This window comes from Lachancea thermotolerans (genome assembly GCF_000142805.1).
Source record: "Lachancea thermotolerans CBS 6340 chromosome F complete sequence".
Taxonomy (NCBI): domain Eukaryota; kingdom Fungi; phylum Ascomycota; class Saccharomycetes; order Saccharomycetales; family Saccharomycetaceae; genus Lachancea; species Lachancea thermotolerans.
The window spans coordinates 722,161-745,169 of NC_013082.1; the positions used below are offsets into that span (position 1 = coordinate 722,161).

The following is a 23,009-nucleotide window of genomic DNA, read 5'->3' on the forward strand; positions in this document are numbered from 1 at the left end:
GCTCAGTTAGATGTTGGTCTGATAGGATAATCGTTCAGACTAACCTCAGGCACCCTCTTGTAAGGTAAGCCACCCCTGTCTTTCTGAAGAAGTAGGCAGTTCTTGCCAAAAGCACGTACGATAAGCGGCTTTTTTGTAAGGTTTGGGTCCTTCTCATCGAGCTCAGTTGGCTCAAGTGGCTGTTTGTTCAGGCTTTTGCTGAATGCTGTGAAGTTCAACCGGTAGTTGGCAGAGACTCTAGTATCACAAGAAATGGGCCCTCCTTTGATGTCCACAATATCCGAGTCTTCAGTTGGCTTCGGTATTGACAGTTCTCTGACTTTCTGGTTCTTCCAGGTGGGAAATGTCACTTCACGGGGCTCGCCGTCTTTGAATGGCTTCAAAACTTTTTTCAGCTTTCCAGGCGACACTATTAGACCATCGGAGGGAATGTCGTCACCGTAGACCGTCAAGAGTTTCTCATCTGCCACAAAGCGAATCGGATTGCGCCTCTTCTTAGAAGTCTCACTTTTCAAAATTGAAATAAGATTTGAGTTGTTATCGTTATTGGGGCGGCTTCGCTTTTGCGATCCACCCAATGTATTGTCTTCCAAAACACGTTTTCCTTGCTCATTCACATCTCCCTTTTTCAAGTACTTCAGAAATGAAATCTTTTTTTTAGGTTCTTCGGGTGCGGGGGCCTTTGCAGAAGCCTGGTCGGCGCTTGAAGTAGGCGGCAGCGCTTTGTCTGAGGGTGTAAGTTTACCATTAATATGAGGTAGACGTGCCGCGAATTCATCATCCTTGTAACCTACCATTCTTAACAGTGTCACATATGAATGAAGGTTTTCGGAAACGGTAGAGTCAAGTATTGCCAAGTTTGCAACAGCGTCGAGAAGCTTGGGGTTCTTTTGCAGTGTCAAGTCTGCGTTTTTCTGTAAATTGTCCACATAGCTCTTCCGTTCTGCAGGCTGTTGATAGGGCAGCTCGTCTTGCATATACTCGAGGACTTGGTTGGCACGCAAATGCTCGTTTTGCCCCGCGTTCTTCTCTTGACTGGCGCGCCAAAGCCCCCCTTCGTTAGTGGTACTCGCTCGACTAGGAGCTTTCGCTTCTGTCTTGACGGCTTCTTTCTGCGGACTGGATCTTACATTTTCACTTTTCTTTGCACTTGGATTAGTGGTACGAGTATTGTCGCTTTGGTTTGCGCTCTTTTGTTGGTCTCGAAGCGATGCTTCGTTTTGAACAACGCTCTTCCGTTTCAGTTTCGTTAGCTGTGTAAGGTAGTCAGCATACATTGTCTTTAGCCCGCTGTATAGCTGAACATCTGCGGGAGTGACGTCGGCATCTCTACGTTCGATATGTTCGTTGTCACGCGTGAAAGCTGTGAATGCGCGCTCAAGGGAGCCAATATATGTATCTATCTTGCGCTGCTGCTCCTGCGAAAGCGTTGGCGTCTCGCTAAACTCACGCGTTTCGGTCCTTAGTTGCTGGATAAAAGACGACTGCAAGGCATGCGATATGTTTACTAGCTGTGGAATGGGACTGCCTGACATTGTCCGAAGTATATCAGCGTGCAAAAGAGGGTCTAAGAGCACCCGAAGCGCTTTGTTTTTTTGTTCTTTCCAGCCTTGAAGCTAGACAACATTGTTCTTAACATCTTTTTCACATCGCTTTTTTGACGACAGACTTTTCCGGGGCTCAAGAATATATGGTGGCTATACCAAAATACTTAACTCGCCCACTGCAAGCCTGAGGTGTGAGGCACTTGATTTGGTTATGGCCATGATCCAGGCCTCTTTAACATATAAAATGAAGTTGTCAAGCCTGTTAGTTCATAAGCCACCCGTGCAACAGACTTGCTTGGTATACGCTCCAATGTCTGTTGCGGGGGCGCTACAGCAGGAGGAGGGATAGCGAAGCGTAACTCTTTAAAGTGCAAAATTCTTGCCCGAGCATAATTGCTGTCTGAACGATTAGCTTCTATTCCTAGCATGTGAGTCGTTATTTGCTAGTCGCTAGAGTGAGCGGGATCTTACAAAAGTGTTTCCCCGCATTTCCTTAGTCGGGTTTGAACTCTCCGAATACCTCATCCCGTAGAGGCTTTGTCTTCAAGTGATATAGTAAACAGGGTACCGCTTCTGGCGTTTCGGGATCGACCTGGCACCACCACGATTACCAAGCATATGGACACTCCGTCTCGGTGAATTCAAATTAGTTTGAGTGTGAAGAATCTAAGCTATTTGCAGGAGATTCGAGAGGCCTTGAAACATAAATTTCTTTTCAGTCCATGTCAGCTACTCGTGTTGCCGAAAAGCTCGTGAAGCGAATCCACTGGATGAGAATTCATGGCGGCGTTTTATTTTGTACAGACGTTAGTTTAGATCCTCTTTCTTCCACTTCTTCTGGTCAAACAAAACTTGAAGAGACCTTTGCCAACAAAGAGCAAACGCTCCCGTCGTCTACAACCAGTGTATAAACCTTACTGGGGTCTGTTTTTGTCTGCCAAAAGCTCACTCGAAATTAAACCATCAACTTTTTCAATAGCTCATCGCGCCATTCGAAATTTCAATATAAAAAGAACTTTCATAGTAACTTACAAATTTTCCGTTGGTCAAAGGAAGCTCCAAGGTAAATCATAAGTCAATAAGTCTATGATTTCTGCTCTCTTCGCTCGCAATGTGCCTGCAAGAACATTCGAAGTCTCCAAACTGGTAGTGAGAGTTTGTGCTCTTCGCCAACTCTCCGACGAAGGCCGTCAAAGCTTTAGAGGGCGTGATGGCAATAGAAGTTATAATGGCGACCGAAGCTCCAGAGGTGGTTACGGAAGAAACGACCGAAACAGCAGAAGGCCTACAGGTGGCCACAGGGGTACTAGACTCCAAGGTGAGCCTCCTCTTCGCCTGAGTAACGTGGTTCGAGTGGCCGATGACCAAAGTTCTAAAGATATCACGTTGGATGGGTTGCATCAGAGTGGCGTTATTGACAAAGAGTTGCACAAAGCTGTCAGCAGAATGAACTTTGAGAGCCTTACTCCTGTCCAGCAGAAAACCATAAAGCCTATTTTGGAAACAGAGCATGATGTGATCGCGAGGGCGAAAACAGGTACTGGTAAGACTCTTGCATTTTTGGTCCCTATCTTTGAGCATTTGATCAAGACCCGCACGGAATCTCCCTCCATGGTGAAATGTGTTATTGTTGCACCAACACGCGACTTGGCTCTCCAAATCGACTCTGAAATCGAAAAGCTTCACAAGAACAATCATGCCTTGAGAAAGTTCAAATCTATAGCTTTGATCGGTGGCAGCAATTTCCAGGTGGCAATCAAGCGCATGTTCAAAGATACACCGAACATTGTTGTCGCGACACCTGGCAGACTCATGGACGTGATGTCTAAGTTCTCGGACAAGTTTTTTAAACATGTTGACTTCAAGGTGCTTGATGAAGCCGATCGACTGTTAGAAATTGGATTTGATGAAGACTTGAGAGATATCTCTAAGACTTTAAATTCAATCAACGCCACAGGACCAGAACACATCAGGACATTACTTTTTTCTGCAACTCTTGGGGACAATGTTCAAAAGCTGGCTGCGGGTATAATGAACCGGAAAGAAAGTTTGTTCCTAGATACAGTGGACGTCAATGAGCCCGAGGCCCATGAGAAAATTGATCAGCGCCTTGTGATCTCAGAGAATTTCGCTTCAAACCTTTACGCCCCTATTTCAGCAATTAAAAACCGACTGGCCACAAACAATGAACCTTTCAAAGCAATTCTGTTTGTCCCTACTGTCAAGTTCACTAAATTCTACTGCACAATCTTGGAAAGATTGTTTCCATCACTTCCGGTATATGAATTCCATGGAAAAATTGACCAAAGAAAAAGAACCAAGATGGTTGGTCTTTTCAAGCGGGCTCACGAAGGTATTTTTGTCTGTACCGATGTTGGTGCGAGGGGCATGGATTTCCCTGGTGTAGAGGAAGTATTGCAATTGGGCGTACCATCTGAACTATCCAACTACATTCATCGTATTGGTAGGACAGCAAGGGGTGGTAAAGAAGGTAAGGCTACTATTTACCTTTTCAAGGACGAGCTGCCATTTATTGACACTTTGGCGAGAGAAAAAAATGTCAAGATCGTCGACCAAGATGATTATGCGGTTAACAAAGACGAAATTGAGGAGTTCAACTCGTGCTTGCGTGATGAATTTATGTTTAGAGAAAGTTTGGAATCCATGCTATCGTTCTATAAAGGTTGCGAGCAAGCTTATGGGTTCTACATGCCAAAGGTTGCACGCCAAATTGCGAACTCTTACGGCCAGTGTTTGATGCAACCTGAGAAGAAAATGCCAATCAGCCGTAGCACTGCAAGCATGAGATATGGACTCAAAGGTAGAATTGTCGAAGAAATTTTTGACTGTGGTCAATCCCACCGTGAAAGTTACAACAACGAAGAGAGACTTCCAAACCGCGGCAACAAAACTCGGAATTTTAGCAATAGAAGCAATCAAGGCGGATATGATTCTGGGCGCAGGGTCTCTAGACAACGCTGGGAGTCTAATGAAAAATTCGACAATAAACGCTTCCGGTCACCAAATAGAGGCGAAAATCCAAGAATAGATTACAATTAATTTTATTCGTCAACTTCCACGTTCAGAACATTTTGCTCTAGCGTTAAATTTATTGTATATAGCATGTAAATACTTACTCGGGTTGGAACTACATTAAGCTTATCGCGCAACTTTCGCTTTCAAATAACAATCCTACTTCCCAGACATCAATATTAGCTGAAGTCACGTGCATTGGTTGGCTTGATGTAAGTGGATGATCCAACTTGGCACATAATTTCAGAAACTATGATACCCTAACAACATTATGGCAGGGTTCTAATGTCTTTTAAAAGTGTGACTTTCTGCGTCTCAAATGAAGTAGAGTTACCGCTACAGGTCAAAATTGATTCTTTAGAGGGAGTGAAGCCTCTTCTGACTGCCTCTCAAAAGCTGACTGAACCCTCGCTTTCTCAAAGAGCATCAAATGTAGCTCCTAACAGTGATATGTTTGTATCTGTTCAGGTATTCGATAGAGAAACGCTGAGAAATTTGACCATTCCAGTTTATACGCCATATGTTCCCTTTAAGAACGCTCGCAAATGGGATTTATGGCTTACTTTACCCATTACAATCGATCAGTTAACTTCCAACAGCATACTTAGAATCATATTGTGGGAATTCGAGGGTGACAATGAGGTGGAGTTTTTCACCATTGAGACTTCTCTGTACAAGGAGGATAGTAAGACATTGAAAAGGGGGACTGAGTCTTTCAGGTTCCAATATGACGAGCCAAATAGTGGTGCACTCGAACTAGACCCTGCAAAAGAACTTGTTAACAATTACAGGAAAGGTGAGATCAAAGCTGTTACCTGGCTTGACGAGCTAACGCTTCAACAACTTGGAAAAACGAACAGAAAAAAGAGACTTCCGAAGGGCATCTTCATCTTAAACATAGAATATCCTCTTTACGAACTTCCAGTTGTTTACTCAGAGAAAGTTTCTGCAAAAACTCAGAAGAATGTACCAAATTTCCATAATTTCGAATTGAGTAACGATGTTCAAATATCGCGGCAAGAGCCCCAAGCTAAGTTGTCTCTGGGCGGCCCTGCGCAATCAACCCTCAAGTTCTATGATCCTGATCAGTTCAATATCGATCCCATCGAGGAAAAGTTCAGAAGGCTTGAGAGAGCGACCACGAATTCGAACTTTGAAAAAGAGCTAAAACCTGATGCTAAGAAAAGGGACATTCTCAATAAGATCATAAGCTACCCTCCGGGGAGCAGTTTGACTGCACACGAAAAAGGGCTAGTGTGGAAATACCGTTATTACTTAATGAACAACAAAAAGGCTTTGACAAAGCTGTTGCAAAGTGCCAGCTTAACTGAAGAGAATGAGCGGAAGGAGGTGCTGCAAATGGTTGACTCCTGGGCAGAAATTGACATTGAAGATGCAATCGAGCTTTTAGGACCCGCCTACCGAAACTTATCTCTCCGCTCTTACGCAGTTAACAGGCTCAAGAAAGCCTCGGACAATGAGCTAGAACTCTATCTATTACAGCTTGTTCAAGCAGTTTGTTTTGAAAGCTGCTCGCCCCTTTCGGACAAAACAGCGAGCGAATTCACCATCGTAGATGTCGCTCAAAGTGGAGCTGCTGCAAACCCCTTACCAGAGTTCGAACAAATTAACGAATCATCTTCTCTCAATAGTACCGAAAGCATCTCAGCAGGACACAGTTCGGTACTCATTTCACCTCTGGCAGAATTTCTGATTCGGCGTGCTATCAAGAATTCTAGACTTGGTAACTTTTTCTACTGGTATCTCAAATCTGAATCCGAAGGGAACTCCTACTTGGTACACATTCTTGAGAGCTTCACGAGCCGCTTGCCTAGTGATAAGCGCGTGAAGCTGGAACACCAGATAAAGTTTATCTCAATGCTCGAAAAGTTTTGTCAAGAGGTAAAGAACGTGCGGGACACGACCCCCAAAAAACTAGAGCTTCTGATTAACCTAATATCAACTAAGCTGAGACCATTTTTGAGAGCAACACCTGTGGAGCTGCCACTAGATCCTGATTTCACATTGACGGACGTGGTTTATGAGGGCTGTAAGATATTCAAAAGTTCTTTATCTCCAATTAAGATCGTCTTCGAGACCAAGCAAAACGTTCCATACTCTTTAATGTTCAAGGTTGGTGATGATTTAAGGCAGGACCAGTTAGTAGTCCAGATTATTACAGTGATGAATGAGCTTCTGAAGAACGAAAATGTCGATCTAAAGCTCATGCCTTACAAGATTCTTGCTACTGGCGCAAAAGAAGGTGCCATTCAATTCATCCCGAATGACACGATGGCCAATATTTTAAGCAAGCACCACGGAATTTTGCCTTTCTTCCGTGCCCACCACCCTTCCCCCACGAATGAGCTCGGCGTTCAGGAATGGGTGATGGATAACTTTGTGAAGTCTTGTGCTGGATACTGTGTTATTACATATATCTTAGGGATTGGCGACAGGCACTTAGACAATTTGTTGATAACGCCTGATGGTAATTTCTTCCACGCCGATTTTGGATACATTCTTGGGCAAGATCCAAAACCTTTCCCGCCTTTAATGAAACTACCTCCACAAATTATCGAATCCTTTGGTGGTGCTGAATCCCAGAACTACAACAAATTTAGAAGCTACTGCTTCGTCGCATATTCGATCTTGCGGAGGAACGCCAACCTTATACTGAATCTATTCGAGTTAATGAAAACATCAGACATTCCAGATATAAAGATCGACCCAGATGGTGCCATGCTCAAAGTCAAGGAGAAGTTTTGCCTAGATATGTCGGAGGAAGAAGCAATCATCCATTTTCAGAACCTAATTAACGCCAGCGTGAATGCGCTCTTACCTCTTGTTATTGATCGTCTCCACAACCTAGCACAATACTGGAGAACGTGAGTATAAACATTCAGCTAGCAACTCCTTTGGCGTCTTATCTGCTCAAATAAGCGACTACACCATTTAAGCAAGAATTATAGATTTCGAATAGTTTAGCGTGTAATTAGCGTGCTTCTGAACAGCTGCGAATCGACCACGTCCCAGCCCCGCTGAAACCAGAGAATCATTCAGGGGTTAACTTTTAATTTTAATGGTGCAATTTTAAAGGCGAGACAAACATTTTTTCTAGTGATATAGCTCACGTCCTCTGGTTTGAAGTTGGTTTTACAGAGGTTTTTTCCACTTATGAAAATATAACACTTTATTAGTTGATCACGCTATCAATCGTTCACGGTTAATACTTAAGGACCGAGATAGAGTTTAAAACGGACTTTTTTGCTGTTTACCATTGACGCGGCTGAAGCTTGATGGGAACTTTCTTTGATATTGTCCAAACTCTGAGCGTTCCTGAAATTGAATCGTTAAGTGATGGTGGGCATTCCGATTTCAGGAAGCCCTCTACAAGGGTGGTAACTACTCAACTGCTAATAGCATTATCCCTAGGCCTGTTCGCTTTACTGTGCTTTTCTCTCCTCCTGAAGAAGCTCCCAAGGCTGTACGCAAGCCGGATGGGAAGGAATCATGGGTCGTTACCTACATGGGACGAGAACTCACTGTTTTCATGGCTGCCAGTGTTATACAGGATAACGGACAGCCAAGTGCTTGAGTTTGCTGGCCTCGATGCTTATGTCTTTCTAGGGTTTTTCAAAATGTGCATCAAGCTGCTGGCTATCTGCTGCGCCTTTTCCGTGTGCTTGATTTCTCCCATACGACACCATTTCACAGGGAGGTATGATGACGGAAATGATGAAGCGTCTTTCCTCCTAAAAAGTTCTGTGCAAGATGGCGTAGATGACGGGTCAAACGGAGGTCAGGCTCCCGAGCACGCCGAAGTTTACTTGTGGATGTATGTGATATTCACTAGTTTCTTTACACTTGTTGCCCTGAAGCTTTTGATAGAACAAACTAAAAACGTCGTTGTTACCAGACAGTCCTTTTTGGGGAAGCAAAATACTTTGACAGATAGGACAATAAGATTGACAGGTATACCAGTTGAGCTAAGGGATCCAGAAGCCCTCAAGGCGAGGATAGAAGAGTTGAAAATCGGAAAAGTTGCGTCTGTTAGCATATGTCGCGAATGGGGCCCTTTGAACAACTTATTCAATTATAGGAAAAAGGTTCTTCAGAAACTAGAACTCAAGTACAGCGAATGTCCAGAAGCGCTCCGTGATCTGGAACACTTCGACGAAAACTATAGGTTGAGAAGCGAAACGTCTCTTTCTTCCGACGAGCAGTTAGGACTGAACCACGATTCAGCGTTTGCTCCTGATGCTCCTGATTCAAGTCGCATTTATTCTGATATTCAACTTCGCGGTCGCCAAAAGATAAGAACTGGTCTTTTTGGCATCTTTGGTGAGCGCGTCGATGCCATTGATTACCTGGAGAAACAACTAAAGTTTATCGACGGGGAGATTATTGAAGCACGCAAAAAGACGTACCCGGCAACGCCCACTGCCTTCGTGACGATGGACTCTGTTGCCAACGCACAGATGGCGGCACAGGCAGTCCTTGATCCTCGCGTTCACTTCTTCATGACAAGATTAGCTCCTGCACCACATGATATCAAATGGGACAACGTTTGCTTATCACGAAAAGAACGGTTGGTGAAAGTATGGTCAGTAACTATCTTCATCGGAGTTTGCAGCTTGTTTCTGCTTATTCCCGTGTCATACCTCGCAACTTTGCTCAACCTCAAAACTCTATCAAAGTTTTGGCCTCAACTTGGTCAGTACTTGAAGAAAAACCATTGGGCACAGACCCTTGTTACAAGCCTTCTGCCAACGTATCTTTTCACCCTTTTAAACGTTGGAATACCCTATTTTTATGAATTTTTGACGTCGCGTCAAGGGCTCGTCTCATACAGCGAGGAAGAGACTTCGCTAGTCTCAAAGAACTTCTTTTACATCTTCGTCAATCTGTTTTTGGTGTTCACACTTGCAGGGACTGCTTCAAATTACTGGGGCTATTTGAGCGATACTACAAAAATAGCGTACCAGCTCGCAACTTCAGTCAAGGAGTTCTCTCTCTTCTACACAGATCTCATAATCCTTCAAGGAGTTGGGATGTTTCCCTTCAAACTCCTACTAGCTGGCAGTCTCATTGGTTTCCCATTTATTAAAATTAAATGTAAAACTCCGAGACAAGAAAGTGAGATGTTGAGGCCCCCAATTTTCAATTTTGGATTACAGCTGCCCCAACCCATCTTGATTCTCATAGTTACGCTCATCTACAGTGTGATGAGCACCAAAATTTTGACATCGGGTCTTGCATACTTTGTGATTGGGTTTTACGTCTACAAATATCAGTTGGTCTTTGCGACTGACCATCTTCCTCACTCCACTGGAAAAGTGTGGCCCTTGATCTTTAGAAGGGTGATTTTGGGGCTACTGCTATTCCAACTAACAATGGCAGGAACATTGGCGGGCTTTCAGGGTGGTTGGGTATTATCGTGTTGCTTAGCACCACTTCCTCTTATTACGCTCAGCTTTTTATGGGACTTCGAGAAAAATTATCTGCCTCTTTCGAACTTCATTGCACTAAGTTCTATCAGGGAACATGAACGTGACAACTCAACCGTTTCAAGTCCATTTGAAAGTGGCAACTATCAGTACCCATACTTGGTCGCTCCTCTGGAGAGACCTATTGTGAGAAGAGCAGCTTAATTAAAAATTAGATATTATATACGGAGAAGTCGCCGAAGAAGCCTTTTATACTCAACTTCCATGAACTTTCCGCAAAACTGAATATCACCTTCAGTCACTAGCATACAAAGTAGAGGCCTCACACTGATCCATCGCACTAGGAAGACCACCACATATAAAAAGATAATATTCGAATATGCCAGGTTAGTAACGACTTTAAGCGCTTCGATGATATAAGCATTCGAGACCAGCTTTACAATGTTCGTTGAGAGGAGCGTATCATAGGGCCAAATTAACATGAGAAAGGGAAATATTTTCACGCCATAAGACAGTAAGATGGTGTATGACACAACATGTTTAGAGTACTTGACTTTGCGTCCCCATTTGAACCATTTCACCAAGAAATAGTGGGTCAAACCACAAAGGAGCACAAAATCTGCGACGCAATAGATTGCAAAGCAAAGGTATTGACTCAAAGCGCTCCTTGAAAGGATAAACTCTATCAGTTCATTCGAGTTTGATTGCGCGTAATTACGCTCTTCTGACACCCACGTCAGATACACTTCAAAAGCCGTTATGAGTATCCATACACGATTCAGCTTGTCAAATTTCACAAACCAATCGCGCAGGCGTAGGAGCGTGAGGAGGGAACGCTGCTTCCAAGTCCTCGCAGAGAACTCATGTTTCCTTTCTGGGTACTTAGATAGTTCGAGTTCCAGGGAATTGTACACTAAATGCCTGTATGCCCCTGGCTTTAGTAACAAAAGATCGATGAACAATAGAACATTATCAAATTCAACGTATCGATCAACAACTTCCTTACATTTCGCACAGTCAGTGAGTCTAATATGATTGTTGGAATATTCAACATAAAGGCAATCGACTTCGCAGCAGCAATTAATGCATATCATGCCATCGCGGTTTTCAAGCAAGCTCGTGCGGTTACGTTGTTCAAATTCTTATATATCATTTATTCAATTTTTAAAAGTTCCGTCAAATTTCTTGAGCTCCAAACATCAAGAAGCTTGACCTTTACAGAGAGTGAATTGAAAGAGGTAGGATGTCCTTCGAAGGCCGGAACAAAATACCCTGTAAGTACTTTCAGCAGGGTAGATGTAAAAAAGGCAACAGCTGTAACTTCGCACATGTTTACACCGGGGGAAACAACTACAGCGGCACTTCATCTCCTCAACCGGGCCTTGAAGAAAGATACCGCTCTTTTGTTAGCGCAACAAGTCTCAACAAGCTCTCAAAAGAAATAGAAGATGATTTCAAGGGTGCTAGCGAGCTGATAATGAAACCTCTCAGCTCTTCCTACAGTTTAGGTAGTCCTTGTGCCGTAAACTTAATTCAAGGAAGGGATCTATCTCCTGAAGAATCGCGGTTTCTCTGTTATGAAGCCAGGCTCCAAAACAATTTGGCGGCTTACGAAACGCAAATAAAAGCCCGGGGTGATGATATGCAAAAGTGCCTAGACCTCGTTTCGAAGGATCCTCGAAAAGCGGCGAGGTATCTACAGCTTGCTACCCAAAAAGTCAAAGAGACGGGATCCTCACAGATGAAAGGCTTCATCGAGCACCCGTTAGACTTAACTGGCCAATCGTACACTCAGGGCACTTCGAAATTATTCGGAGCCCCAAGTGCTTCATTTGGTGCTAGCGCTTCAACAAGCAACCCCTTTGGGAGCGCAGCAGCGAAACCGAGCCCTTTCGGGCAACCTGCATTTGGCCAGCAATCTCCGCAAGAAAGTAATGCCTTTGGTATGGCTGCATCTGGGTCTAGTGTCTCAGGTCCTTCAACTGCAGGAGCCTTTGGGCAACCAAAGTTTGGGACTTCAGCATTCGGTTCTGGAAACTCCGCGTCACCCTTTGGCTCAACGGCTTCAGGCGGAGGCGGATCCTCTGCGTTTGGTGCTCCTTCTTTCGGTTCGCCCGGTGGATTCTCAAGCGCTTTCGGCAAACCCAGCTTTGGTTCTAATACGGCAACTCAGCCTTCGTCGCTTGCTGCAATAAATGCATCTAGCACCTCTAATACCATGGGGTCTCAAACTCCGAGCACACAATTCGGATCTGGGGTTTCTGCATTTGGTAAGCCAGCTTTCGGATCCAACGCTAATGTATCGCCATTCGCATCTATTCAAGGTGCACAAGGCAATAAGTCTCCCTTTGGGTCAACGACGGGAACAACATCACAGCCTGCTGCTACGAACGGCGCGTTCGGAGCCCCGGCTTTCTCAAATCAAAGCAGCACGACTTCCGCAAGCAGCTCCAATTCGTTTAGAAGTACTGCCCAAAACTCGAGCATTGCAAAGCCATTCAACTCTGCAACACCGTTCGGAGCCCCGTCTCCGTTCGGCTCGTCTCAGGCGTTCGGAACTAATTCTCCAGCTTTTGGCTCTGCGGGTTTCCAACCCCCTCAATCTAACGCCGGATTTGGAGCACCACAAGGGGCAACTGCTGCCAACCAAAACCAAGGCGCGTTTCCTTCACAAAATAGTGGACCAAACAACAATATTTCAACTTTTGTTCAGGGCCTACCGACTGGAAAGGAGCTGAGGGAGTCTGACTTACCAGCTGAAATTATCGAATACTTCAAATCTGATCACTTTGCGCTAGGAAAAGTCCCAGACAACCCCCCACCAGTTACCCTGGTAAGCTGATTTCCTGTTACGATGGTAGTTCAGCTGTCGCAATAGAGTCGCGCCAGCATGTCCTAAAGCTGACATAGAGCAGTGAATGACACACCAAAGAAAAGCTGGGAAAACCACACTACCGAGCATAACTAAACGAACATCATAATAGCCTACAACTCAAGCTTAGAACGAAGATCAGGCTCCCACTACCTAGGCGAGAGAGGACCTGCCTAGAACTCGTGAATAGTGATGTTTCTACGAGCTTTTGCTGAAAATTAATCTTTTCGAAGCTCATCTGAAGCTCATCGGCTCTTCGTCAAGCCCAACACCATCCGTAATCAAATAAGAAGAGACAATGTCAAGGGTTGGAGTTCTGGTTTTGGGACCCGCTGGTGCAGGAAAAAGTACTTTTTGCAACTCTATCATTTCTCATATGCAGACGGTTGGTCGCAGGGCTCACATAGTGAATTTGGACCCTGCGGCAGAAGCTAGTGAGTACGAATTCACCGTGGACATCCGTGACCTAATTTCTCTTGAAGATGTGATGGAAGAACTCCATCTTGGTCCTAATGGGTCGTTGATTTACTGCTTCGAATATCTGCTCAATAATCTCGACTGGCTAGAAGAGGAGATTGGCGACTACAATGATGAGTATCTGATTTTCGACTGCCCAGGCCAAATAGAACTTTACACACACATCCCTGTTTTACCTACGATAGCAAGGCACCTCCAGACTCAAATGGGCTTTAGCCTGTGTGCCACTTATCTACTGGAAGCACCATTCGTCATAGACTCTTCCAAGTTTTTTAGTGGCGCACTAAGCGCCATGTCGGCAATGATCCTTTTGGAGCTTCCACATATAAACATTCTCAGCAAGCTCGACCAGATTAAAGATGAATATAGCAAAAAGAAATTGAAAAGATACTTGAATCCCGACCCAACGTTGCTTCTGGACTCGAGCAATGAAACACTGAATCCTCGTTTCCAGAAATTGAACAAGACGATTGCAAACCTTGTGGATGATTTCGGCATGGTTCAGTTCTTGCCTTTGGAAGCCAAAAACCCCGAGAGCGTCTCCAACATCCTGAGCTACATAGACGACGTTACACAGTGGGCCGAAGGTCAGGAGCCAAAGGAGCCGAACGATCAGATAGAGTTGGAAGACATGTAAATGCATACATATATGTTTGAAATAATTGCACGCAAGCATGTAAATTATTTTGAAAGGGCGCCCGAAGCGTCGAACAATGAGGTAACTTTTTGGCAGTCGCCAACGACTATTAGGTCAATGAACCCTAAAAAGTCCTCAATACTCTTGGTAGGGAGTTCAGTATTCAACCAAAGGACTATGCCCTTTGACTGATGAACTTGACGTGCAAACTGCTTGCACATCGCCCTTACTCCTGGAATTTTAAGTGTTGTGCCAACTATGATCAAGCAATCGGGCCTGCCCTTGAGATCTTTAGACACAACGTCTCCTATACTTTCACCCTCTGGATGAACTTCGTTGTATAAAACAATTCGTGGTCTTAGCTTTCCTACGCCCTGCGATCGCATACCAGCTACTTCTCGCACAGCCTCAAACTCCGTACATTGCGGGCAAAGCGGGAAAACTTCACGGCCTGTCTGTTCTTCTTGTGCTTTGAAAAGGGAGGGGTTCATGTCGTATATTTTAGAACATTTGTTGCAAAACATGTGCTTGATGCTTCCATGAAGTTGAATAGTATTAGGAAAAGGCTTCTCCAACGGTACCTGAGTCTGCAAGTGCGACGTCCCATCTTCGATACCATCAATGTTTTGCGTGTAAAGCCTGGTGAGGCGGCCCTCCTTGGCAACAGTGTTAGCCAGGCGGTGAAACTCGGTCGGGCGTGTTTCCTGGCACCTTGCATGCATATTGGTTATCATTCTGTTAAACTTTTGTCCAACTTCAACACTCGAGTAAACGCTGTTGAAGTCGAAGAGCTCTTTACCGGATGCCACGCCCTCATCTCGAAGCGTTGAGAAAAGGCCTCCGCTAGAACGAAAGTCGGGGATTCCCGCTGCGACAGAAACGCCCGCGCCTGCCACCATGACTACACGCCTGCTGTGCTCGAAAGCATACCTCAAGAACTTGGCGTCTTTTTCATTGCATTTTCCTCTTCTACAACCCTCTATGTACTGCTCAATGTCAAACACTGTGTTTTTCTCTGGACGGTACCTCAACGGTGGTTTCCGGGCCTTGGAACTCAGCTTTTTGAGCTCTGGAAACAACTTCCGCGGAGTAACCAAAATTTCCTCGCGATTGTCAGATGCCGATGGCTTTTGTACCGTTGAGGGCGGTGTGAGCGGAAGCATGGTGTTGGCACGCTGCCCTTTCTCTGGGAATGATCCTTGTTTCATTCCCTCGTGCATTTTTAAGAGCTCTTTGGGCTTTGATGTGAAGTGAGGTTTATGATCCAAGAATAAACAATGAACCTCATCGACTTTTTAAGGTATGCTGCTGCTTGCAATTAATTTCTTGATTTTTTCTACCTATTTCAGGAAAGTGATTAAACCAGCCATCCACTTTAAAAGAAGGCCAGCAATTTCGTTTCAACAGAGAAAGGTATTTTCGTAAGAGATTGACAATACAATGCTCAATGTGGAGATCCAAATGGCATCCGTTTCGTCCGGCTTTAGAGAAACACTTGTCGTATCAACACGGCCCTATCGGATTTCTTGCTGAAATCGCGGTTTGGGTCTTCAGAGTAGCAGCGGCAACTTGCAGCAGGAATTCTAATTGCAGTAGTTTCGAGGCGCTTTCTGAAGCTCTTTGAGGCTCTAATTGTTTGCAAAGTCTGATTGAAATAAGCGCTTAAAACGTTGTTTACTTCGTTTATAGTGCTATCATCACTCCAGAATCCTTTAAAGGTCTATCGGGGAGAGCGATACGCTCAAGATAAACGACTAGTTCAACTGTAGCCCAGTGAGAATTTGTTTTCACCATCTAGCGACACTAAAAACAAGTAGAGACCCCTCTCTGGGTTGTTTTTGTGAGGGCCAAATCAAGACAGCAGGTTTATGGGCGGCTAAGGGTCAGTAGTGGAACGGGAACCCCGAATAAAAAAAATTATGTTCCGAGCTGATGCTGCTTTCGAACAATTGGTTTGCGGACTGGGATTTTTGCCTGGTACTTATGCTGAGGCAGTTTTGGCCGTTATGGAGCGCGGAGCTGAAATTTGGCTAATTGGACTTGTTTGAATGTTGAAGCTCTCATACCTCGAGACTGCTACACTCTTGCGTTGCTCAATGCAAGGCTTTGTGTGTAAGCTCTAAGCTGAAAAAGAGACCCCTCTTACAGGTCAGTGGTTAAAACAGTTAGCTTTTGAAGAGTAATTTGGAGAGGACCTTCGCTTGTGATGTGGCTCTCATGCCCCAAAAAATTTTGGTCTCTCTGAAGATGGGATTGTGTCGGCCAGATGAAACATGTTTTGCTCGTAAGCATCCATTTTAGATATTATAGAGGCCTTTGAAAGCTCTCCCGCTCGATTATTGTGAGAAACTGGCAAGCTAAGCAAAGTTTTGAAGTTGAACTTACATCGGAGCTAAGATCAACTAACACGCTCTCTTCATATTTGAAAGCACACCAAAGGGAGTTTGAAGCAGACTTGAAGATCACAAAAAGAAGCGGGTTCTTTCTGTCGACTATCTGGTGATCTAAACCTTCAAGTTCTTTTAAGGATTTGTTGGACATTCGCACACAAGGGGGTACAGAGGGCAGGGAAACTCATCTAGGTCATTTATAGGTGTTTTTGATAGGCTGACAATTCTGTTAGGGGAGTAACCGTCATAAACTTCCCCGGGAGTATCCGATACAATAAACACCATAGCTTGCTACTCAAAAACTTGTGGGAACAAAATATAACAACATGCCATCGGCCGTCAGTTTAATCAAATCACCGCGCGCATCCTGTTCAACACCCTTTCTCCGGTAAGTTGGAGCACGCTTTGTTTATCGCTTACGACCGATGTCACGAAATCAAAAGCGTTTGGTGAGAACGCACAAATATGCAAGCTTCGAGCCGACACCTTCCCTTAGTATCTACTAGTGTTGATCCTCGCAAACAAACCCAAAGTGCTGTCTGATACCAGGCATCATGATCGAGTAATTGTTATGTGATTACAAAGACAAGCAAGAGCCTAACCCGACTGCCAACTTTACACGTACCCCAGTAACTACCAAAAAGTGTTCAGGCCGGCTTATGCCCATCATAAGACGTTTCGGTTTCAATGTTACGTTAAATTATAAGATCTACGAGAATGCTCGTCTGCGAACAAGCGCGTCACTTCTAGCAAGATAGTGGACTTGCACATTCAATGGAACATCTATCAAGAACAGACAATAATTCAATTCAACCTAATGGCCCGTTTGGAGGAATTGGCTCAAGGTGTTTTACAGCCGGCGGCAAGATTCGATCCAGGGAATAGCCCCAACTCTTGGAAAAGGAAAATCATACACGCTTGAAGTCGTTCTTCATTATTAACTTAAATCGTCAACAAGTACTCCAATATACCCTTCTGAAAAAATTATATGGAGCATGTAAATTCGAGCATTGAAGAACAATTCTGTTGATATTAACTTGAGAGAACTAAAAACCTCGCAACAATCCAATTGGTGTGAAAACATGGTTCAAGTCAGCGAAATTAAAGATTCTGGAGCAGGCAGTGGTGCCTCCACGCGTACTGCGGCCCACACACATATCAAGGGACTGGGGCTCGATGAGTTCGGGGCTGCAAAGCAGGTCGAAGGTGGATTCGTTGGGCAAATCGAGGCCAGAGAAGCGTGTGGTGTCATCGTTGACCTTATCAAGGTGAAGAAAATGTCTGGTAAGGCGATATTGCTTGCAGGTGGTCCTTCTACTGGTAAAACGGCGCTGGCACTCGCCATCTCGCAGGAGCTGGGCCCTAAGGTGCCATTCTGTCCTCTGGTGGGCTCTGAGCTTTATTCTGTGGAGGTCAAAAAAACTGAAGCTTTGATGGAGAACTTTAGGAGAGCAATCGGCCTGCGTATCAAAGAAACAAAAGAAGTCTACGAGGGTGAAGTTACGGAGCTTACTCCTCAGAGCGCTGAAAATCCACTTGGTGGATATGGCAAGACTATCTCTCACGTCATTATCGGACTGAAATCTGCTAAGGGTACCAAAACTCTTAGACTGGATCCTACCGTCTATGAGAGCATCGAAAGGGAAAGCGTGAGTGTGGGAGATGTCATTTACATCGAAGCCAACACTGGTGCTGTCAAGAGAGTTGGAAGATCTGACGCATATGCTACTGAGTTCGACCTCGAAGCTGAGGAATACGTACCTCTCCCAAAAGGCGAAGTTCACAAGAAAAAGGAAATTGTCCAGGATGTTACGCTGCATGACTTGGACGTCGCGAATGCCAGGCCTCAAGGTGGACAGGACGTCATTTCTATGATGGGGCAGTTGATGAAACCCAAGAAGACCGAGATCACAGAAAAACTGAGACAAGAGGTCAACAAAGTGGTGGCGAAATATATCGACCAAGGTGTTGCAGAACTAATTCCTGGCGTTCTTTTCATCGACGAAGTTAACATGTTAGACATTGAAATCTTCACTTACCTAAACAGGGCTCTTGAGTCGAGCATTGCACCAGTAGTGGTGCTCGCTTCTAACAGGGGCATGACTACAGTTCGTGGGACAGAAGACATTGTTTCACCTCATGGCGTCCCCCCAGACTTGATTGATAGATTGCTAATAGTGCGCACGCTTCCTTATAACAAAAACGAAATTAGAACCATCATTGAGAGAAGGTCATCGGTTGAGAATCTAAAGACAGATTCAGCTGCTCTTGACCTGCTCGCAGACATGGGAACGGAAACCTCATTGCGTTACGCGCTTCAGTTATTGTCTCCGGCTGGCATTTTAGCGAAAACGTCAGGTCGTACAGAGATTAACGTGAGTGACGTCAACGAAGCTAAGACACTGTTCTTGGATGCGAAAAGGTCAATCAAAATCCTTGAATCAAGTGACAGCTACTTGTAAAAGTAGAAAAGCAAGTACATTTAGCATAAATTAACTACGCGAAAACATTTATCAGCACCACAAGCAAAAATTACAATAGCTCACTGAACTTGGTATGCTATAGACGTAACTAATTAACCCTTTCCGTCCTAGCCCAGAGAAGAGATTTCCTTCAGGAAATCCGTGGGGGTCGAAATAGAAGTGCTACCATAAATGACGCTCTTAATGTTAGATTGCTGAGAATGAGCCCATTCCTGTAGGTTTTGATATTCTAGATAGTTTCCTCCCCCTATGACAAAGACGGTCGATTTGTTGTAAGATTGTCTCTTCGGCTTTTTGCTATGCGAACCTCTGATTACCTTGGGATCGAAGTACAAGTAGTTGTCTGTTGTCTCGAGGTTCTTTTGGGAGCTGTTCAATGGATCCATTATCGCTTCTACCACATTAGTGATTGGTATGGTTTTCTTTTCGGGCAAAAAGTTCTTTATTCCAGAAATGAGAGAGCCAACACCGCCTTGAATTTTACCCTCAGTGAGCCCATATAGTTTGCTTGAAAGGCCAGAAAGAAGAACTGACGAGTTGGTGCCATAAGTCTGGTTCTTTCCATCAGAATTAGCGCTCTCCAACGACTTGTTTTGTAACGACATAGCAGACAGCTTCATGAGTCCCTTAGACTTGTATATGTAGCGCAAAGGGCTTATGTCGTATTCCTGCTTCTCAAAGTACTTCTCCACTTCCTTCACAAAGCTGTCAGGAATTTCAGTGCTTGAGGTCAGGTATAGGATGATGAAGGTTCTCAGCTTGTCCTCTAAATTCGTGCTCTTACCGTCTTTAAGGGTTTCAAGAAACCTTTGACGAGTTTTGGGTGAGTCTTGACCTTGCTCAATCTCAAAGAAGGCATCGAGCCCTTTTTGCTCAAGCTGGGACAGTAAAGCAGCTAATACGGACATATGTGTGTCAATAACAGCTTTCCTTGATGTTAGTTCCGGAAGCTTGCTAACTGCTTCTTGAATGTTGAGTGTATCATTGTTAGAGCTTGGGTCTAATTCACTCAGCTCACTCACACCGGTCTTTCTCGTAATTTCTTCTGCTTGGGCCTTGTAAGCCGCTAGAGCGGCTTCGACATTTTCAACAGCATCCGGGAAAGGTAAGTGAGCATTTTCAGACCAGAAGAAGTCTCTAGGATCAATATCCATTTTTTTCGCTATTTCATGACCTTCGCTGTCCTTTGTTGGGATTGTAATTGTGTTCCTGGCCAATTTGAAGACATCAAAAACTAAACTCTGGTATATCCACGAGTGAGCAAACATTGAAGCTAGGTCAATGTTTCTGTCCAAAATTATCAGAACAAAGCGTTCTAAAGAATTGATGCCTAAGTCGGGATTTGATCTAGTGTTGATAACGTAGTCGCGCAATTTGCTTTCTAGTTTTTGGGCCACCAATTCTGCAGGGCCACCTTTGGGTGCGCGAATAATAGGGATGGATCCAACTGTCATGACAGCATCGTAAAGGCCATTTGCCACCTGGTCACAAAGATTGTTAATGGCGTTTTCACCTGTGTTTGGGTCGTTTAACTGGCGAAATACGGAAGGAATTTCTAGGGAAAAGAGCTCTGGCTCTGTAACCACAAACTCGGTATATTGGTCATACACTTGCTTGATCTTGTCTGACTTGCCAGTTAAAGAGACTTGTTGGGCAAGGTGTTCTAAAAGCTCGCGACTGAGTACTGAAGTAAAGTTGATGTAAAAATCGGAGTATTTGTCTTCATTCAAGTCTTGCACTATAGCTTCAACATTCTCTTTTGTTGGCTGCACAAAGTATACCACGGGGACATCAGGGAGCGGAGATCTCTTCTGCTGAATTAGACTGTGAACGGTCACCCCCGACTTTAGAAGGTCGTTCACTCTCAAAATTGAAGAGACAATTGCAGTACTTTTGGTGTCAAGCACTAGAATTTTCCAAATAACCTCCTGTCCATCCAAACCTGATGTGAGATCGGTTGTTGATGTGTCTTGGTTGAACATTAGCATTCTTTCGATAGAGGCTATTTAAAGAGCGTTAGTATTCAATTGAAGGAGAGATAGAAGAAAATCATCGAAACATACCAATTTGCCTATCTCTGAGGCTCATGACATCGGACGAAGCCATTATTGAGCTGTTCTTCTGATCGTGTTTTCAGGTGCTTTCTAGTCCTTAAACTAGAACACAACACGGTAACATGTTCTAACGAACAAGTACGTCAGACATGACCAAGACTTTGGGCTACAGATTCGGCATACCCATCACTTATTTTGAGCTGCCGGAAATGAGCGACATTCTTGTTGGATATGTACAAAGTATTACACCATGCTAAACTTATTGCGGTGGGCCTTCTTTCAAAGTAGATCTACCAGCCCTCAAAAGTTCGTCGCAGAGCAACAGATTGCTAGCGATACCTGTGGAACCTGTTATAGCGTTTCTAATGACGCGGTAAGAGTCCCAAATGCCTTCGATGGTAGGGTCGCAGCTATCTCCTACGTTGAGGTCAACACCCACAATCCTTCCTTCTTCTTCCTCAAGCTCATCTTGGCATGTAGCCAGTACGTCGAGTGCATCGTAGCCCGAGTTTTTAATTAGTGTCTTGGGAACCACTAGTAGAGCTTCTGCAAATGCCTGGATCCCGGCTTTCTTCTTACCTTTTGCACCCAGCTTGTTTCCGTTGATATTCCTTAGATGATTTGATGCAGCCAGATAGAAAGCTCCGGCGCCCGGAACGACAGATTTGTCTTTTAGCACGTTGGCAACAGCACGGAGACCATCTCTTACCGCATCTTTAGTCTGAGCCAAGGCGTGATAAGTGGCGCCCTTAATTAGAATAGTGCAAGACTTGGGGTCTCTGTTTTCTGTAACATATGTGAACTTTTCTTCTCCGATTGTCTCCTGATACACAAGACCAGAGAACCCCAAAACGGAGGGTGATAGGTCATCGACCGAATTTTGGGCTTCACCACCAGTAACCAGTTGAAGCCTTTCCATATTACGTCTCTTGGCTCTTCTCAAGGCCAAGATGCCGTGCTTGGCAAGTATGTCTAGAGACATTGGGTCAATGCCCTTCTGGTTAATGATAACGAACCCTCTCTTTGAATCGAGACCACACACCTCGTTTTTGAGATCTATAATTTTCTTCACCTTCTCATCGACAAATTTCCTCTCACTAGCCGCGAGCTTATCCCTTTGATCAGCCGAACTGTAGAAGAAGCCCGAGTTCACTTCAGTCTTCTCATACTCCAATGAAACGTTCAGAATTAGAATATGGGCGTTTTCAACCCTAGTAGGCATGTCTGGGTGTCTGCCACCGTGGTCAAGCACCAGACCCCTGATAAAAGATGTATCTTTGGCAGAAAGGTGCTGCATTTGCATGATCTCAACCATGTGCAGATCCAGGGAACGACTGTCCGCGTTTTTGACGCTCAGTACAGCATCAGTAACAATTGGGGTTAGCACTTCCGCTAGTTCTGGCGCCACTTTGGTTGACAGTGAGCTTCTAGCCACTTGCAGGAGAAACTCACGGTCCATGTCCTCTTCAGCTGGCTTATCGATCTTGTAACTGTTAAGAAACTCCATAGTCTCGCGACGCGCAATCTCAAAACCATCGGTGATCATGCGAGGGTGCACGCCTTCTTGAACAAGGCGGTGCGCCTGTTTCAGAAGCTCGCCCACAAGGCATACCACGGTTGTGGTTCCGTCGCCGGTGATTTCATCCTGCGCAGCCGCGGCTCTAGCGATCATAACAGCAGTTGGCGATTGGATCTGCATCTCCGTCAGCAGCACTTTTCCGTCCTTGGTAAGCTTGATGTTCCCGGCGCTGTCGACCAGCATTTTTAAAGTTCCCTTAGGGCCCAAGTTGGTTTCCAATACCGATTGCAACCCTTCCGCTGATGTGACATTCACTTTCAAAGCAGCATCTCTTCTCAGAGATTCAGCCTTGGGATTGAGTAATTGTAAAGACATGTTACTCGTGTTGCAATACTTCTCAGTCCTCACCGACCTCTAATTCGATTGTTGATCAGGTAGCTCAAGAGCTGATGTGCTGAAATTTTTTAGATTCGCCACTTAGTGTCTACATTACCCGCACTAAAGGGTCGATTTTGAGTGGAACATTGCCTAGCTCAAACTTGATCTTAAG

The 23,009-nt window shown here is 44.7% G+C and overlaps 11 protein-coding genes across 11 annotated transcripts; 6 read left to right on the forward strand and 5 right to left on the reverse strand.

Moving 5' to 3' along the window:
* Positions 1-2: 2 nt before the first annotated feature.
* On the reverse strand, positions 3-1,535 carry REF2 (RNA-processing protein REF2; the record flags this gene model as incomplete). Its single annotated transcript, XM_002554520.1, has 1 exon — positions 3-1,535. The coding sequence occupies one exon, from the start codon at positions 1,533-1,535 to the stop codon at positions 3-5; it is 1,533 nt and encodes a 510-aa protein (XP_002554566.1).
* A 1,098-nt stretch (positions 1,536-2,633) lies between these two features.
* MSS116 (ATP-dependent RNA helicase) lies at positions 2,634-4,607 on the forward strand (the record flags this gene model as incomplete). The annotated part of the gene is made up of 1 exon (XM_002554521.1): positions 2,634-4,607. One exon carries the CDS (start codon positions 2,634-2,636, stop codon positions 4,605-4,607), a length of 1,974 nt encoding a protein of 657 aa, XP_002554567.1.
* A 258-nt stretch (positions 4,608-4,865) lies between these two features.
* Positions 4,866-7,469, forward strand: VPS34 (phosphatidylinositol 3-kinase VPS34; the record flags this gene model as incomplete). The annotated part of the gene is made up of 1 exon (XM_002554522.1): positions 4,866-7,469. The coding sequence occupies one exon, from the start codon at positions 4,866-4,868 to the stop codon at positions 7,467-7,469; it is 2,604 nt and encodes an 867-aa protein (XP_002554568.1).
* A 407-nt stretch (positions 7,470-7,876) lies between these two features.
* On the forward strand, positions 7,877-10,231 carry CSC1 (Csc1p; the record flags this gene model as incomplete). The annotated part of the gene is made up of 1 exon (XM_002554523.1): positions 7,877-10,231. One exon carries the CDS (start codon positions 7,877-7,879, stop codon positions 10,229-10,231), a length of 2,355 nt encoding a protein of 784 aa, XP_002554569.1.
* A 14-nt stretch (positions 10,232-10,245) lies between these two features.
* Positions 10,246-11,121, reverse strand: ARV1 (sterol homeostasis protein ARV1; the record flags this gene model as incomplete). Its single annotated transcript, XM_002554524.1, has 1 exon — positions 10,246-11,121. One exon carries the CDS (start codon positions 11,119-11,121, stop codon positions 10,246-10,248), a length of 876 nt encoding a protein of 291 aa, XP_002554570.1.
* A 149-nt stretch (positions 11,122-11,270) lies between these two features.
* Positions 11,271-12,869, forward strand: NUP42 (FG-nucleoporin NUP42; the record flags this gene model as incomplete). Its single annotated transcript, XM_002554525.1, has 1 exon — positions 11,271-12,869. The coding sequence occupies one exon, from the start codon at positions 11,271-11,273 to the stop codon at positions 12,867-12,869; it is 1,599 nt and encodes a 532-aa protein (XP_002554571.1).
* A 328-nt stretch (positions 12,870-13,197) lies between these two features.
* GPN3 (putative signal sequence-binding GTPase GPN3) lies at positions 13,198-14,013 on the forward strand (the record flags this gene model as incomplete). Its single annotated transcript, XM_002554526.1, has 1 exon — positions 13,198-14,013. One exon carries the CDS (start codon positions 13,198-13,200, stop codon positions 14,011-14,013), a length of 816 nt encoding a protein of 271 aa, XP_002554572.1.
* Positions 14,014-14,057: 44 nt separating this feature from the next.
* On the reverse strand, positions 14,058-15,233 carry HST4 (NAD-dependent histone deacetylase HST4; the record flags this gene model as incomplete). Its single annotated transcript, XM_002554527.1, has 1 exon — positions 14,058-15,233. One exon carries the CDS (start codon positions 15,231-15,233, stop codon positions 14,058-14,060), a length of 1,176 nt encoding a protein of 391 aa, XP_002554573.1.
* A 2,252-nt stretch (positions 15,234-17,485) lies between these two features.
* Positions 17,486-18,865, forward strand: RVB1 (RuvB family ATP-dependent DNA helicase pontin; the record flags this gene model as incomplete). Its single annotated transcript, XM_002554528.1, has 1 exon — positions 17,486-18,865. One exon carries the CDS (start codon positions 17,486-17,488, stop codon positions 18,863-18,865), a length of 1,380 nt encoding a protein of 459 aa, XP_002554574.1.
* A 128-nt stretch (positions 18,866-18,993) lies between these two features.
* On the reverse strand, positions 18,994-20,992 carry SLY1 (syntaxin-binding protein; the record flags this gene model as incomplete). Its single annotated transcript, XM_002554529.1, has 2 exons — positions 18,994-20,888; positions 20,950-20,992. The coding sequence occupies 2 exons, from the start codon at positions 20,990-20,992 to the stop codon at positions 18,994-18,996; spliced, it is 1,938 nt and encodes a 645-aa protein (XP_002554575.1).
* A 207-nt stretch (positions 20,993-21,199) lies between these two features.
* Positions 21,200-22,834, reverse strand: CCT6 (chaperonin-containing T-complex subunit CCT6; the record flags this gene model as incomplete). The annotated part of the gene is made up of 1 exon (XM_002554530.1): positions 21,200-22,834. The coding sequence occupies one exon, from the start codon at positions 22,832-22,834 to the stop codon at positions 21,200-21,202; it is 1,635 nt and encodes a 544-aa protein (XP_002554576.1).
* Positions 22,835-23,009: the final 175 nt, after the last annotated feature.